The 13846-nt window shown below is 38.8% G+C and overlaps 1 protein-coding gene and 1 long non-coding RNA gene across 6 annotated transcripts; one reads left to right on the top strand and one right to left on the bottom strand.

Moving 5' to 3' along the window:
* Positions 1-792: 792 nt before the first annotated feature.
* fbf1 (Fas (TNFRSF6) binding factor 1) lies at positions 793-12755 on the top strand. Of its 5 annotated transcripts, none has more exons than XM_015380021.1 (25): positions 793-902; positions 1001-1046; positions 1131-1200; positions 1280-1330; positions 1410-1542; positions 1669-1743; positions 3222-3359; positions 3447-3558; positions 3734-3873; positions 3981-4059; positions 5934-6353; positions 6435-6500; positions 6588-6634; positions 8578-8627; positions 8699-8746; positions 8822-8950; positions 9027-9127; positions 9209-9415; positions 9541-9648; positions 10643-10721; positions 10799-10975; positions 11046-11183; positions 11260-11347; positions 11417-11553; positions 12604-12755. In XM_015380021.1, exons 3-25 carry the CDS (start codon positions 1150-1152, stop codon positions 12679-12681), a joined length of 2652 nt encoding a protein of 883 aa, XP_015235507.1. In that variant the 5' UTR covers positions 793-902; positions 1001-1046; positions 1131-1149; the 3' UTR covers positions 12682-12755. The 5 variants fall into 5 exon arrangements, with proteins under 5 accessions (XP_015235507.1, XP_015235509.1, XP_015235508.1 ...); XM_015380023.1 differs by having other exon boundaries at positions 11260-11348; positions 11436-11553; XM_015380022.1 differs by having other exon boundaries at positions 11260-11359; positions 11438-11553.
* Positions 12688-13846, bottom strand: LOC107088084. Its single transcript, XR_001481365.1, has 4 exons — positions 13708-13846; positions 13225-13501; positions 13014-13073; positions 12688-12827 (listed from the first exon to the last, which is right to left on the bottom strand). It is a non-coding gene; the product is annotated as an uncharacterized LOC107088084 (long non-coding RNA).

The raw sequence follows: 13846 nt of genomic DNA, 5'->3' as shown, positions 1-13846 counted from the left end.
AAGTCCAAAATATGTCTCAATGCTGGTCTGTATTTATTGAACACATAAAAGAGCAAGAAATAAAAATAAAATGAAAAACGATGCTATTTCTCTCTGTCCCACAGTTTACAGTGTGATTATATTTTCTGTTACAGAACACAAGTGAATAAATTCAGTTCTACGTTTGGGCATTGTAAAAAACAACAACAAAAAAATGTATCCCTGAAAGGTTTCTCTAAATAAAATGTATCATTGTTGATAACAGTTTGACTTTGCTATTCGAAATTCATCAGCGTTTATAGCTTCTCATTATTCACTGATCTGTGACCTCTGTTTCTCTGCTTTATCTGCAATCCGTGTGAGCTCTGCTGAAGTTATTTTTTCAGGGTTTGTCTTTAGATTATTGTGTAACCAATTATCCTGTTGAAAACAAACATGTATGATCCCTTTTTTATTCCCTTTAGAAGGTGATCTTACTTTGAATGGCAATTAAATTCAAGCTGTGATACAAGCTTGTTAAACTGTCTTTCACATCAAACAAGGAAAATATAACTTAATGTCAGCAGCCAGTGGTGTTACACAGTCGGTTAGTTTATCAGTTATAAGTACACATCTAAAAACAAAAAGTGGTCCATTGATGTCACTTTGAGCTATGGAAGCCCAAGAAGTGGACGGGTAAAAAACAAAACAAAACAAAATTAAGTGAATCAGTTTTATTGATTAATCGCCCAGCCATATTTAGAAATAATTCTGCCTCAATAAGATTATGTGGATTTAAAGCTTGCAGCAGATGTTTATCAGCTTGTCCATAAATGTGGAGGATGCTGTATGGTTTCAAAAATCCAACTACAATGTTTGCTCTGGTTCCCTTTAAGGCCTGTTTGGAGATGATGACATACTAGACAGCTTATTTGATGATAAAGGTAAGTGATGTTACCTAGAGGTGACACGAATCATATTGTTCCCCCACTGACTGTAGTGAAGTGTGTAATAATAATTTTCTAAACAAATCACCCGTCAGAGAAACCAGTGCGATCAAAGGGGGCTCGCGCCAGAAGGCTGAATACGTAAGCTAAGGCATCCTGGCACTGCATACCTAATAGTAATTATGAATACTCCTCATGATTGGTTTCCTTTTGTGGCTTTTTCAGCTCATCTCCTACTAATAACATGTTTGGTAAAGCGGCAGAGAAAGTTAAGAAGGACAAGTCGGACTTGGAGGTTAAAAGACAATTTCTGAAACAAGTTGGGTTTTTTTTCTCTGTCTTTATGAGAGAAATAACTGTTACCTTTGTTTAAGGACTCAGATATATCTGAGGTGGCTCAAGAGGAACTGCTGAAGACCTTGAAGGTAGGTGTCAAAGAAGCAAAATTGGACCTAAATCTTCCCTTATCGTACTGTCCGCAATAAATTCATTGTCCTCTTTTAGGAGTTGGAGGAATTGGAGGCTGACCTGATTCCAACTAAGAAAAAGCTTCCCATACAGAAAAAGTCAGTCGTTGATGATGAGCCAGTGAAAGACTCACCTGGGTTGGAAAGTAATGCAAATCTGAAAGGAGAAGGTAATTCAGTGCAGCATGTTTTTGCATAAAACATTGATCTCATTATTATGTTCCCGTTTACCACAAGATATGGAGGTAGTCAAATAGATCAAAGACGAGGGCTGTCTTCCTTTTTTTCTCTTCCAGATGAGGCCACAGGAGGAAGAAAGAAGTTGAGCACTGGCCCTTCATCCTCAGCACATCCTTACGACGACTTCTTTGGTGAGCGAGCATCAATGTGAAGTTAAGATTACCGGTGTTCAGCTTCAGTATTGTTTACTGTCAGCTTCGCTTCCTTTGTCTGGATCAAAAAATGAGGGGATGATAAATGTGTGATCATACATCCCATATTTAAAACAGGTTCAGTTGCAATACAAAAAGTGGAAATACTTCTGGAAGGTGCTGTATATTTGTCACAGTATGTGTGTAAATGTTAAAATGTTTAATTAGAAGGATCATGGCTGTTTATTGTAGCTCCCACCACTAAACCACTGAGGGCAGGTACCAGAAATCAGAACTGAAAAGATCTGATTTTCAGAGAATCACTTTGGCTTTATTTTATTTTGAAAAACCTTCTTGGCCTTAAAGGTTAAATCTTTGTCATCTTGAACCTGGATAAGCTGTTTATTTAAGATGTCGCATCCACTTTGGCAGATCTTTAACTCATTCTAAACTTTTTTGACTTTATCATATTGAACAGACCATAGCATTAGCAGTCTCAATTGAAATAATCACAGGAATCATAAATACACTTGTGAAAAATTAGAAATAATCTCCAACATCACTTTCTTCAAACTTTTCTCCAAATATTTGAATGATTTTATGGTATACTTTACAGTTTAAATTCACAGTTTAGCTGTAACTAACAAGGAAAGCTTCTTTTTTAAGGCAGAGAAAATTATGCATTTAGGATTATTACCTTGTCTCAAAATGACAAATTCCTATTTTTTTGTCGTTTTTTCTTTTTTATATATTTATCCCCAGAATATGCTATTTTTCTAAGTGAAATCTTTTTATAAGAAGAAACTCCAGTTAGGCATTTATTGTCATATCTGTGCAGCCCATTCCTTTCTAGCAGTGGGGTATTTACCATTAGTTAATACTAGGCAGTTGCCCAGGGCCCCAAGTTCCCCATATACCTCTGTTTACATGTATGGTTAATCCAGCTATTTCTTATTTGTGCACATTAGTTTTGTTTTTGATAAAAATCATTTTGTGAAAATGCCATCAGAAAACTTCTAATATTAAGTGTGTCTCATTCCTTTTGAGACGGCATGAAAAGTTAGCTGCATATAAAACATATAGAGAAAAACAACAAAAAAAGGGACAAGAAGAGAGGGATAAAACCTAGAACAAATAATGTATGATGTAAATAATGTATTTATTAAAGTTTCTTCTCAATTCAGAGAAGCCTGTCTTTGCCCAGGGCCCGAAATTTCCTAAATCAGCCCCTGCTTTCTATTAATTCACAAGATTATTTACTTAAGAATAAATATTTGATGCTTTTATACCTAAAAGAAAATATGTATGCAACCATAGCAGAAGTTACTGTGGATTTTTGACTGGATGCTTAAAGGTATTTATTATTCTGATCTAAATAAAAAATACAGAGTTCTAGACCTCTGTATCTCATTTACAGCTTCCCACTTTGATGTGCACAAATTTCCATTCATAATTAAAGATTCTGCTTACGTCTGCAGATCAAGACGACCTCCTGGGTAATTCGCTTGATGACCTGCTTCCGGATGAAACCAGGCCTGAACCTAAAAGCCGACAGAGTAAGCCTGATAAATCTCTGCTGCCTGCATCAGCATCTCCCACCTTCAGCAGCCAAACGGGTGAGATGAACACTAGTCAACGATTTCATTTCTCAAGATTCAAGCAAACTCTAAGTAAAATCGGATTCTTTTCTGTCTTTTCATCAGCAAAGACATCTAAAAAAGACGACAAGGATCACCTGCTTGATGCTCTCGGGTTTGAGAGACATAAAAAGGACTCCAAGAAAAAAGAGGCTCCACTTTGGTCTTCCACGGAGAAGTAACCAGCTCGTTTTCGTTTCGTCTTTCTCACTCTTTTTCTTCTTATTATTTATTGAGCTCACATATTAAATAATTACTGGGACCCTTGGGCGTTGTTGTGCAGCTCATAAATAAGAAAGTGTTTTCCCAACACATCTATTGTCTTCTCCTTTTTATTATTTGTTTATCTCCAGAAGCGATGTCCCTCAGAGACCTCGTACCAGAATCACAGATATTCTGGAGGCCTCCGACTCAGCCCGACCCCTGGACCAACCGCACACAGGCGAGGGGAAGGAGGAAAAGGTGCAGCAGGAAAAACACCCTAGTCTGAAAGGTGGGAAAACATTAGAGCTTAGTGTTGTTAGAATATCTGTCAGTAGTCACTGTTTTGAAATATTAGAGCTATAAACCTGTTATTGTTCTTCACATCCATTTGGGAAGATGACTTCACATTTGGGACCTATAAGCCAACGGAGGCATCCACAGCCGAGGGGCGCCAGTCCCGCAGACAGTCAGTCAGGTGGGTCAGGCTTTTAATGCTTTCACTCATTCAGGAGTCCAGAGCGGCATCTTCCAGGGGGAACTGGAACCTTTATACTGCAAAAGACGGAAATCTAAATAAGTCATTTTTTCTTAAGTAATTTTTTTTTTTCTGGAATTGAGGAGGCAAGTAAGAAACTTTGCCAATGGAACAAACCAATTTACTTTTAAAATAAGAAAAAAGCAAATGCATTTTCTTATTTCAAGTGCATACAATTTAATTATCTTATTTTAAAGGGCAAGGAATAATCAATGGAAATTATCTATACCTAAAACTAATACGTTTGCTGTGATTTAATACGTTTAGCAGTAATCAGTATAAAAATAATAATTTTCATTGTGATCACCAAGTCCAGGACCGACCATTTTTCCCCCAAATACAGCAACACCTCACTTTTCTTTCGACATTGACGTCACGATGTGGTGAGCCAAGCACCATTCCCTCCGCTTTACAAAATCTGCAACCAGCAACAGTTATTTAAGATTTCCAGAGGACTTCACTATTGAAATTTGCAAGAGCTATAGTTAACTGACAATGCCCATACAGATGACAGTTGGATGTTGTAATGCATCGGGTACAAATGTAAAAAAAAAAGAAAAAAAATGTGTTATTTCCCCTTTCTGATTCATTATCCACCACGGGTTCCCATTGAACTTCTGGCCAAAGAAAAAAACACGTAATATGTAGCCAACATTTGGAAGAAGAATGTTTTCATGATGACTTGGATAATCGCACACTGTGACAAACACCAGATACAGCACTGGGCTTCCTGAACAGCCGATACCACACCATGACTTCACAAACCAGTAGGTGGCAGTAGTGTACTTTGACAAACATGGATGTCTCCAGTAAAGCACGTTCAAATGAAACCACTCTTAATTAAAAACACTGGTCATTTATTGAACAGTGTGTAATAATTTCATATTTAAAATACTTTCACAGGTTTCAATTCTGAATATGACCTGACTTTTCCTTTAAGAGTAGAAAACTCATTCCATTGGCAAATTATCTTACATATTTCTAGATCGTTTTTGCAGCACTACTCCCTCTGTGCCAGATATTCTTGCATACTTTATCTTTTTTTCAGTAGAAATTCCCCAAATATTTTTTAGTTCTTTCAGAACATTAAGATAATTTCCAAATTTCAAAATCCAACATGCTCCATAAAACCACATTGATACAGAAAGAAAATTCATCAGCAGGTAAGAAATTCATGTATATGCATGTATTCTAATGACCGACTGCAAATACATGACTGGAGGATATGCAAACATAAACATTTACCATATGCAAAGCAGTAGATGCTCTTTAAAAGATTTCAAAGGACTTTTTTCGTTGGTCTTGTTTTGCTGTATATTGGGTTAAGCGGGTGTTTAGTGGAGTTAATGGAGATAAATCCAGCTGTTTAGAGCATAATCTGCTGTAATCTAACTGCGGCTCTGTCAGGAAGGGATAGGATCTTTGTAGATCACCTCCAGCCTACGTACCAACTTATTGCACAGAGATTATTGTAGGTGTAATTTAGCGTGCCTTATGCTGGATCCTTGAAGATGAGGCCTCTTGAGTCGTCCTACATCAATAGTAGCAAAATTTGAAAACTACAGGACTCTGATTAAGTGTTTTTCATTTCTGGAGAAGTTTGAAAAAAGTAAAAAAGTGTAGAGGAAAAATATTTATATTTATAGGAACTGTTCCTATAAATTGACCTGATAGAAATCTTCCACAATTTTATAATAAACTTTTGTACATATTTTGAAAAATAGGTCACATTCTCAGAATTGCTTCTTTTTGAGTTCGAAACTTTCTCAGCCTTTCCTAAATACCGGTATATGTTTTTTGTTTTGTTCTATTAGATTTTCTACAGAAGATGTCAGAGTTTCTACCCCAGAGAAGAAACCCCAACCCAGCGCTTCAACAACCAGCCGACACCGAGGCTCAGCAGAATGGCTTGGCCTCACAATAAACGACGAACCTGACTATTTCGAAGGAAGTTCCAGAGCGATGAAAAGTTCAGCATCTTCTCCAAAAGCTCCATCCTCTCCAGCACAGGAGAAAAAATCTCTATTGAATGAAGGTCATGCCACATCTGCTGCAAACGTGACGGGAGATGCTCCAAACTCTAAAACAAGCAGATCTGAGGTTTCTAAAGACATGAGGAAAGATGAGGAGAAGCAGCATGACTGGTTTGAAGAGGCACTGAGTAGGAAGAAGACTCTATCAGAGACGAAAGCTTCCAAGCAGGAGGGCTCTCGACAAACCGAGCCGGCTGTCAGGTATTGCACGCAGCAGTGAGAGTAACACCAGCGAACATGAAACATGGTGTTTCTTAAATATGACAGCTATTGTCTTTTCAGTAACGAAGACATGACGCCAACCTTCAGAGACAGAGAGGAAACATTTACATCTACCATAGATGCTGGGTATGATCTTTTGTTTTGTTGTTTTGTAACTACATCAAATAAAATCCTTGCTGAGCATTTTATGTAATAAAACTCTCCCTGTTGCAGCCCTGTGGCTCATTCCACCCCTGTTAGAGAGGAGAAGCCAAATAAAGGTATGTATCCTTTCATCCATTTTAATAAAAAGAATTAAATTCTCATCATCAGAACAAATCACCCTTGGTTCTTTTCCCCTTAAAGTCTTGCCTCCTAGACAATCATTCTCCCCCTCCTTAGCAGCCTCTCGGTTCCATCAACCACTGGTTCATACCTCCCCCGCCTCAGGTTGATAGTACATCGCTAGAAACAGTCAGCCTCAGTCGGAGTTCAGCCAATCAATGTCAAGCGAGAGATCTGAGGTTCTGAAGGAGCCTGCTTTGGTTGAAACCCTGCAAAACCATTACAATTATTTGCACATTTTGTCATTACGGCTAGTCTTCAGGAGATTTCACAGGGATTTTGTGTTATAGAACACAGAGATAATACTGAAATTCTGAAGTGGAAGGACACAGAAGTAGTATTGATATTGTTTTTAAAGGTATATTGGAGGATGTTCTTTTTCCGTGTGAATCATCTAAGTGATTTCAGGCATATATTTGTAGTGAGCTACTGTTTCAGCCAGTCATCGAAGCTCACCTTTCTCACCACGGTTCTTTGAAAATGGCCGACCGTCGTAAGAAAAAAATGTGTCTATGAAGTATATGAGAAGAAGAAAGAAAGGCCTCAGAAGAGAGAAACAAGACTAGAGCGTTTTTGGGAGATTCTTTCACATGATGGCGTTGCAAAGTTTCAACTCGACATGTACAGTTTGGCATGCCATTTGAAGAAATCCATTTCACATTTTAAATCCCAACTAGGATATAGAAAAACACGCCTGGCTTTGAACATCTTACGCCTTTCTTTCAACCCAAGATCTGGAAAGGCAAACAGCTGGAAATAATTCAGACATACTCAGCAAAATTCATAGGCCAAGCAAAGAGAACATTAATCAAGGAAGCAACAAATAAAACAATTCTTGTGACAGTGGAGGAGCTATAAAGAGCCACAGCTCAGGTGGGAGAATCTGTTGACAGGACAGCTTTTTGTTATGCACTGTTCTGGTCTTTAAGAAATAGAGGAAGAAAGAAAACAAAAAAAGTCTCTGTTTGCAGTTTGTCTCAAGTAATGATGAAAGAATGTCCTCTGGACCAGAGAGCAACTCTGAGCTTTGTGTCTTACAGTGAAATGTGGCAGAAACCTATCACTGCTCATTACCCTGAATGCACTATTCTTGTGTTAAAACACAACGTTGGCGGCATAAGCCTGCGTGGGGGTGTTTCTTAAACAGTGAAACGAATAATAGTCAAAGCTGATGGTTAGAGGTTAATGCAGGGAATTGTATGTATGTATGCATGCATGCATGCATACGGCACGGCGCGTGGCGTGGCGTTTAGGAAATTATTATTATATATACTGACAAGAGTTAGAATATATTGAACGAAAGTTGCATATTTTAAATGATGTTCTGAGAAAATTGAATGAAGCCTGAATATTTTGAATGAAAAATGAATATTTTGAATGATTTCCTGAGAATACTGAATGAAATCTTGGAATCATATACTTTTGATTATAAAATGCACAATTAAATAATTCAATGTCACTTTTAAAAAAAAAAGTCAAAAATGAAAATAATTGCTTTATGTTTGTGTCTAAATATAGAGGGAAATGCGTTTATAGGGGACCACCAGTCTTTGTCCCCTTTATTTTAGCACCACGGGTTGAAAAGTGTGGGAACTGGTGCATTAAGAGTCCTTAAAACACCTGAGACTGGGGCAGGAGCAGATCCTGCAGCAGGCCATCTGCTCTAAACTTAAAAACCCTTCTCTAAGTTTTTCCTTCCACTTCCCTTATATGTGTCACTTTGTGGTAGTAAACAACATAAGATCCCAATAAATACATGAGAATCAGATGTAATCAGACAAAAACAAAAATATTAAAGGGGACGATTACTGCTCTAAGGCATTGCTCTTATTTCGACATTTAGAGTCAATATTACTCTTGCTTGTGTTCTTTCTTGCAGATCTTCAGCAAAATCAAATAAAGGCAACATCAGCTCCCGTGCAGCAACAGGTATTATTACTGCTTTATATATAAAGCTCTTCGGATCCATTTTATTCAGATGTTGTCCTCCTGTTGAATAGGCGTCCTATACAGCCAACAATCTGCAGCAGCTGCTACTACAACAGCAGGTAAGGACATGTTTACTCTCACTTCAGGTTATTTTCCTGTATTCTTCTTGGTTTTTAGCTTTTCTTCTTTTAAAGATAATGCAGACTCAGTTGCTGGGTCTGGGGAGTCCTGATGAAGGAGCCCTGCAGAGGCTCAAAGACAAGGAGCAACAGCAGGGAGAATGCCAGGCTTTACGAGCACGCATCATCCAGTTGGAGGGAGAGGTACCTCGTAAACAAGCCTCACTTCCCCTTTGTTTTTGGGTTCTTTTCCTGTCTAAATATAAATGTGACATTCCAGGTGAAACTACTGCAGCTGGAGCGAGAGCAAAGCCAACTGGTGTTAGAGAACATCCAGCAGATGCACAAGCAGGAGATGCAGCTTCTGGAGAACTCACACAAGTAAAACAGAGCTTTACTGAAAGGACCTTCTGTAAACCTGTGCTTTGCTAATGTGTGGATATTGTTCATGTGGGTTTTAAGGACTCGTGTGAAGCTGCTGGAGGAAGCAGCAGCCCAAAGGGAGAGCCGAGCTCGACTCGAGTGCGAGGAGCTGATGGAACGCCTAGCTACCTTAACGAGGTCGGCCGAGCAGGAACGCTCAGAGCTGCAGGCTCACTACCACCGGAAGCTGGCCCAGGCCCAGCAGGACAGAGACCGTGAGGTGGAGAGGCTCCAAGACCTGCAGAGGTAAATGAATTCCAGAACACAGTTTTGTCAGTTTGATATATTTCATGGTGGTGATATTGTTGTTCTGATATCAAAATCAGATCGGAGCATCCTTAATGTATCCTGCCACACCCTGTCCTTTCTAGAAAATCTATATTGGAGATGAAAAAAGACCACGAGGATCAGCTTCAGAGACTGAAGAGACTAAAGGATGAAGAGATCGACGCTGTGACAAGTGCAACATCTCAAACCAGGTGAAACTTGGAAACCTATTACCCTCCGTTTTAAGCGGTTTCCTCACATGCTGGATTCAAAATGTGATAATTGGAGCTCCACACTCTAGTTTAATAGTGAGCACAGACATTGCAATTAACACATCACATACAGCCCAATTCATGCTGCTCTGTTCTACAGTCTGTTATTAATTAAATCAGAGAATTTCTAATCCGTTCTGCACATTTGGTACTCTGCCATTTTCAGAAACCACTCCCTTGCCACTGGAGGCCTCCGTTAAGCCAATGGCACATGACTTTGAAAAATTAAACTAGCAGTTTTAAGATCATAAGACTCTACAGTTGCTACATCCCAATTGACTTTTAAAGCCCGTCTGGGATATTAAAGGAACATAAAGGAAAAAATATCCTCAGCAGACTGCCACAGTCACCAGAAATAAGTCTGAGCTGCTGTCAACCAAATACATAACCAGTTTGTATAAAGAGAGATCTGAAGGTTCCCAAACTGCTCACCCAGCCTGATTTGGGGAAACGCCAACCCCACCTAGAGTCTTATAAGATGACTGTTCCCATCAAAGCTGAGAAGCTTTTGTTCTAAAAACAGAAAAAGGGTCTCCCTTGTGCACCTAGATGATGTCTAAAGGCGTGTAGCATCCTTTAACCCACTATAGCCGGGCTCAATCTAGTCATCTAGTCCAGCCTTCGTGCAGAGATCCTCTTGGATATCAGCGGTTAAGATAAGTGAGTGGAATCATGTTCTGTTGGTTAGATAGGTAAAACTGCTGGCTTTTCTCTTCGATTGTTTTTCCACTGAGCCATTACTGCAGACAAATCAGCAAACCATTTATCAGTCTCTCACTTATCCTACTATGACTCATGAGCAACACAGTAAGATGCTCGAGGCCGAGTCCAACCACCAACCAGGAGGGGATTAGATTTCATAGCTCTCCTGATGTTTTTTATTTTAGTAACCTTCAAGCTACTTTCAGATCATGACTCCACTGTATTTGTGCAGATCTCTGGTAGGGGTGATTGAGCAGATGGAGCACTTCTCTTCCCGCCTCGGAGAGCTCTCCTCTCAAGTGAAGAGTCAGGTACAAATGAGTCTCATTATTCTAACTTCTGAGGAAGGAGATGCAGGTTTCCATTATTATTTTCTCTTGGTTTACAGGAACAAGCTGATCTAAAGCTTCGATTGGATGAGGTAAAGCAGAAGGAGCTGGCGGTGACTCAGGAGAAAGAGACTCTGGCCAGACTAAGAGCAGAGCTGGACAGAGAGAGGGAGGTGACAAACAGCATAGCTCTAAGGCTCAAAACAAGGGCCCAAGAGGTCGAGGCCTTCAGCAAGGTGATTCCAGCACCGCTCTGACCTCTGCAGTCTGCAAGGGTTTGAAATTTAACTTAAGTGTTGTTCTCAGATTGCAGCAGAGAGGTACGAGGAGGGCGAACGAGCGTTGGAGGAAGCCAAACGCGTTGAGTCTGGGCATGAGGCCCGATTAAAAAATATTCAACTTAAAACTGAGAATCTAAGGCAGCTGGAGCAGCAGATCATGAAGGTGCACATCATGGTACTAATATTTCTTTTAAAAAAACCTCTTATTGTTGATATTAAATAGAAATCTAATGTTACAGGAAGGCATGCGACTTAATCGTCTAAAGAGAGAAGCAGAAAGGCTCCGAGAACATTCCCCCATCTTACCATCTCCTCAGATTATTCCACCTATTTTACCAGGTTTGGATGAATACATTTAATAAAGAAATACTAATCAGTTTAAAGTTAACAAACTTTCAGGAGTCATTTCTTCTGTAGACTCTGTTTCAGTACCACCTGTGCCGGAAGTGACCAACCCTTCAAGTTCTCTGGCTAGTTATCAACCCATGATGCTTGAGGCTAGTCTGGCTCTGTGGAAGTACACTGCAGCAAAGGTATTTGGTTAAAAAGCACTGACAACACTCCAAACCACTAGAGATGCATCGATCCGATACTCAGTTCAAATATTGGCTCACATACTGGTTATTTAGCAGAATATATGACTGACACCAAACCAGCATTCTGGTCCAGTTATTTTATTAATATCTTACACGATATAAAGGCAGCTGCTATATTCTATTTTAAATGTTAAAATATCTGCAGTGGATTTACATGTATTTCTTTTTGTTGGTACATTGTCTGATAGATGGTGTACCATTCTTTTATTAAATAGTACTGATCAGTACTGGGTATCAATAAATTCACTTGGCTCGAGTACTAAAGAAAACCGGATTGGGTGCATCTCTACAAACTACCGAGGCAAATTTAATTTTGTGCAAAAATGCCTGCAATTGCAGCCATTTCTAAACAAACTGAAGTGTTCAAGCTTGTAGATAACTGGATAGGAAGCTATGGCTTGAAATATTTTCCTCTGATCTTCTAGACATTGTAATATAAAAGCTTTTCTATTACACTGGTTCAATGTTAAAAGTCTAGCATAGCTGCCTACGTCAGTAACAATCAAAGCATGATTTTCCTTTATAAATTGTGGGACTCATCTAAATATTATACAAAATATATTGGGTATAATTGCATGGTTTGTGGTGAAGCAATAAATCTTGTTTTCAGTTAAACACAAACTGAATACCAAAGCACATTTATATCACGTATTTTATCCAGCAAAAATGTTTAATTCCCTAAGCTTTATCACCCTATGCAATGTAGAAAATCTTTGTCAATAGCTAAAATTAAATTCTTCTCTACATTTTAACCAGAATAAACAAACATTTAGGAAACCATTAAATTAGAATCATTACTGGTATGTTTGAAGGCTTAGAAATCTTCTTGGCGTTTGCAGAAGTTATGATTAAAGAATATACAACTCAAGTTTAGTCAATTAAAGAGGTTAAAAAATAAAAACCTAATGTTTACTTGTCTACCATAAAATTGAGTTTTCCAGTGTAGCTCCTTATAAACCTGAAGCTTCACCCTTTTGTCTTCCACAGGACGATGAATTCCTCCGTCAAGAACAGATGTTTCTAGAAAATTTACAGAGGAATCCGTACAAGTTCAACCCAGAATAACACACGTTTTGATCAAAAGCTGTTTTATTATTATATGCATTTAATAAATGTTTTACAACATTCAGCTTCATTCTTTTTTCCCCCCACTTCCTGCTTTTAGCATCACACATCCAGATTCATCCAACCTGGCCTTATTCCACCTCCAACTGCAAAGCAATAGAAAGGGAAAGAGTTATTACATCTCACACCAGTTAATAAAAATACACTGCGTGTTACTTTGTGCCAAGCCTCAGGTTACCATAACTCCACAAAGGTTTTTATTTTTCAGACAGGGATAACTTTTATCATCACTGGCTTGATTTAAATAAGCAAATATTCGTACACATACACACCTTTGAGTATTCTTAGGGCCCCTCAGTCATCTTCAAAGCACCTCCCAACCGGAACACATCCTGAAAGAAGTTACAACAGGGTGATCATTACAAGCAAAAACTTTATATCAAACCTATAGATGCTTTGATTAGTTTTCAGAAGACGGCACTTCCTATGCAGCAGTTATCACGGAATGACAAAAAAGATCTTGAGGATTGAGAAGAAACAAACCTTTCCATGGTTTCTCCTCCACGTGGACTTCATCTCATCGGCCCTGTAACAACATGTTGCATTATTGATCTTCCATCAAGTCCAGTCTTTTTAACATCACCCTGAGGCAGTTCAGATAGTATTGATTTCCACACTCTAGTTTCAGACAGGGATAACAAACTCATCACATCTACTGTAGAAAAGCATTCAAAACAAGTTCTTAAACTAAGTTTTACCTCCAGATCTCCTTTCTCTAGAACAGAGATTAGTGGTCACTGCAAAATCTCCATCTAGAAACCTGTAAATAAGCAGATTGTTTAACATACATATTTGTTTCAGTTCTCATGTGAAAATATATATTTTTTCCCACGTTATCCCGGGTTAATACAACAGAAATGAACCCAACACGTGTTGCTGGGCTAAAGGCTAGCTAGCAGCAACACATGCTTCATCAATTAGCCAACCTTTACAGTCAGAATATCAGGTCACTTATTAAACATGTACCTTATCAGGGTGGATCATCTGCAGAGGACATCATATTATCAACCTGGTTCAGTCGAATGACTAAAATTCCTGCCACCGAGTCGCTCATATTCACCAGCAGCTCTAGCTGAGCTGAAAAAAGGACCGAAGTGACTGAAAT

The sequence above is a fragment of the Cyprinodon variegatus genome, unplaced genomic scaffold, assembly GCF_000732505.1.
Source record: "Cyprinodon variegatus isolate N-32 unplaced genomic scaffold, C_variegatus-1.0 Scaffold206, whole genome shotgun sequence".
Lineage (NCBI taxonomy): Eukaryota > Metazoa > Chordata > Actinopteri > Cyprinodontiformes > Cyprinodontidae > Cyprinodon > Cyprinodon variegatus.
The sequence above is the reverse complement of the archived record's forward strand: the minus strand, read 5'-3'. Positions and strand labels throughout refer to the sequence as shown.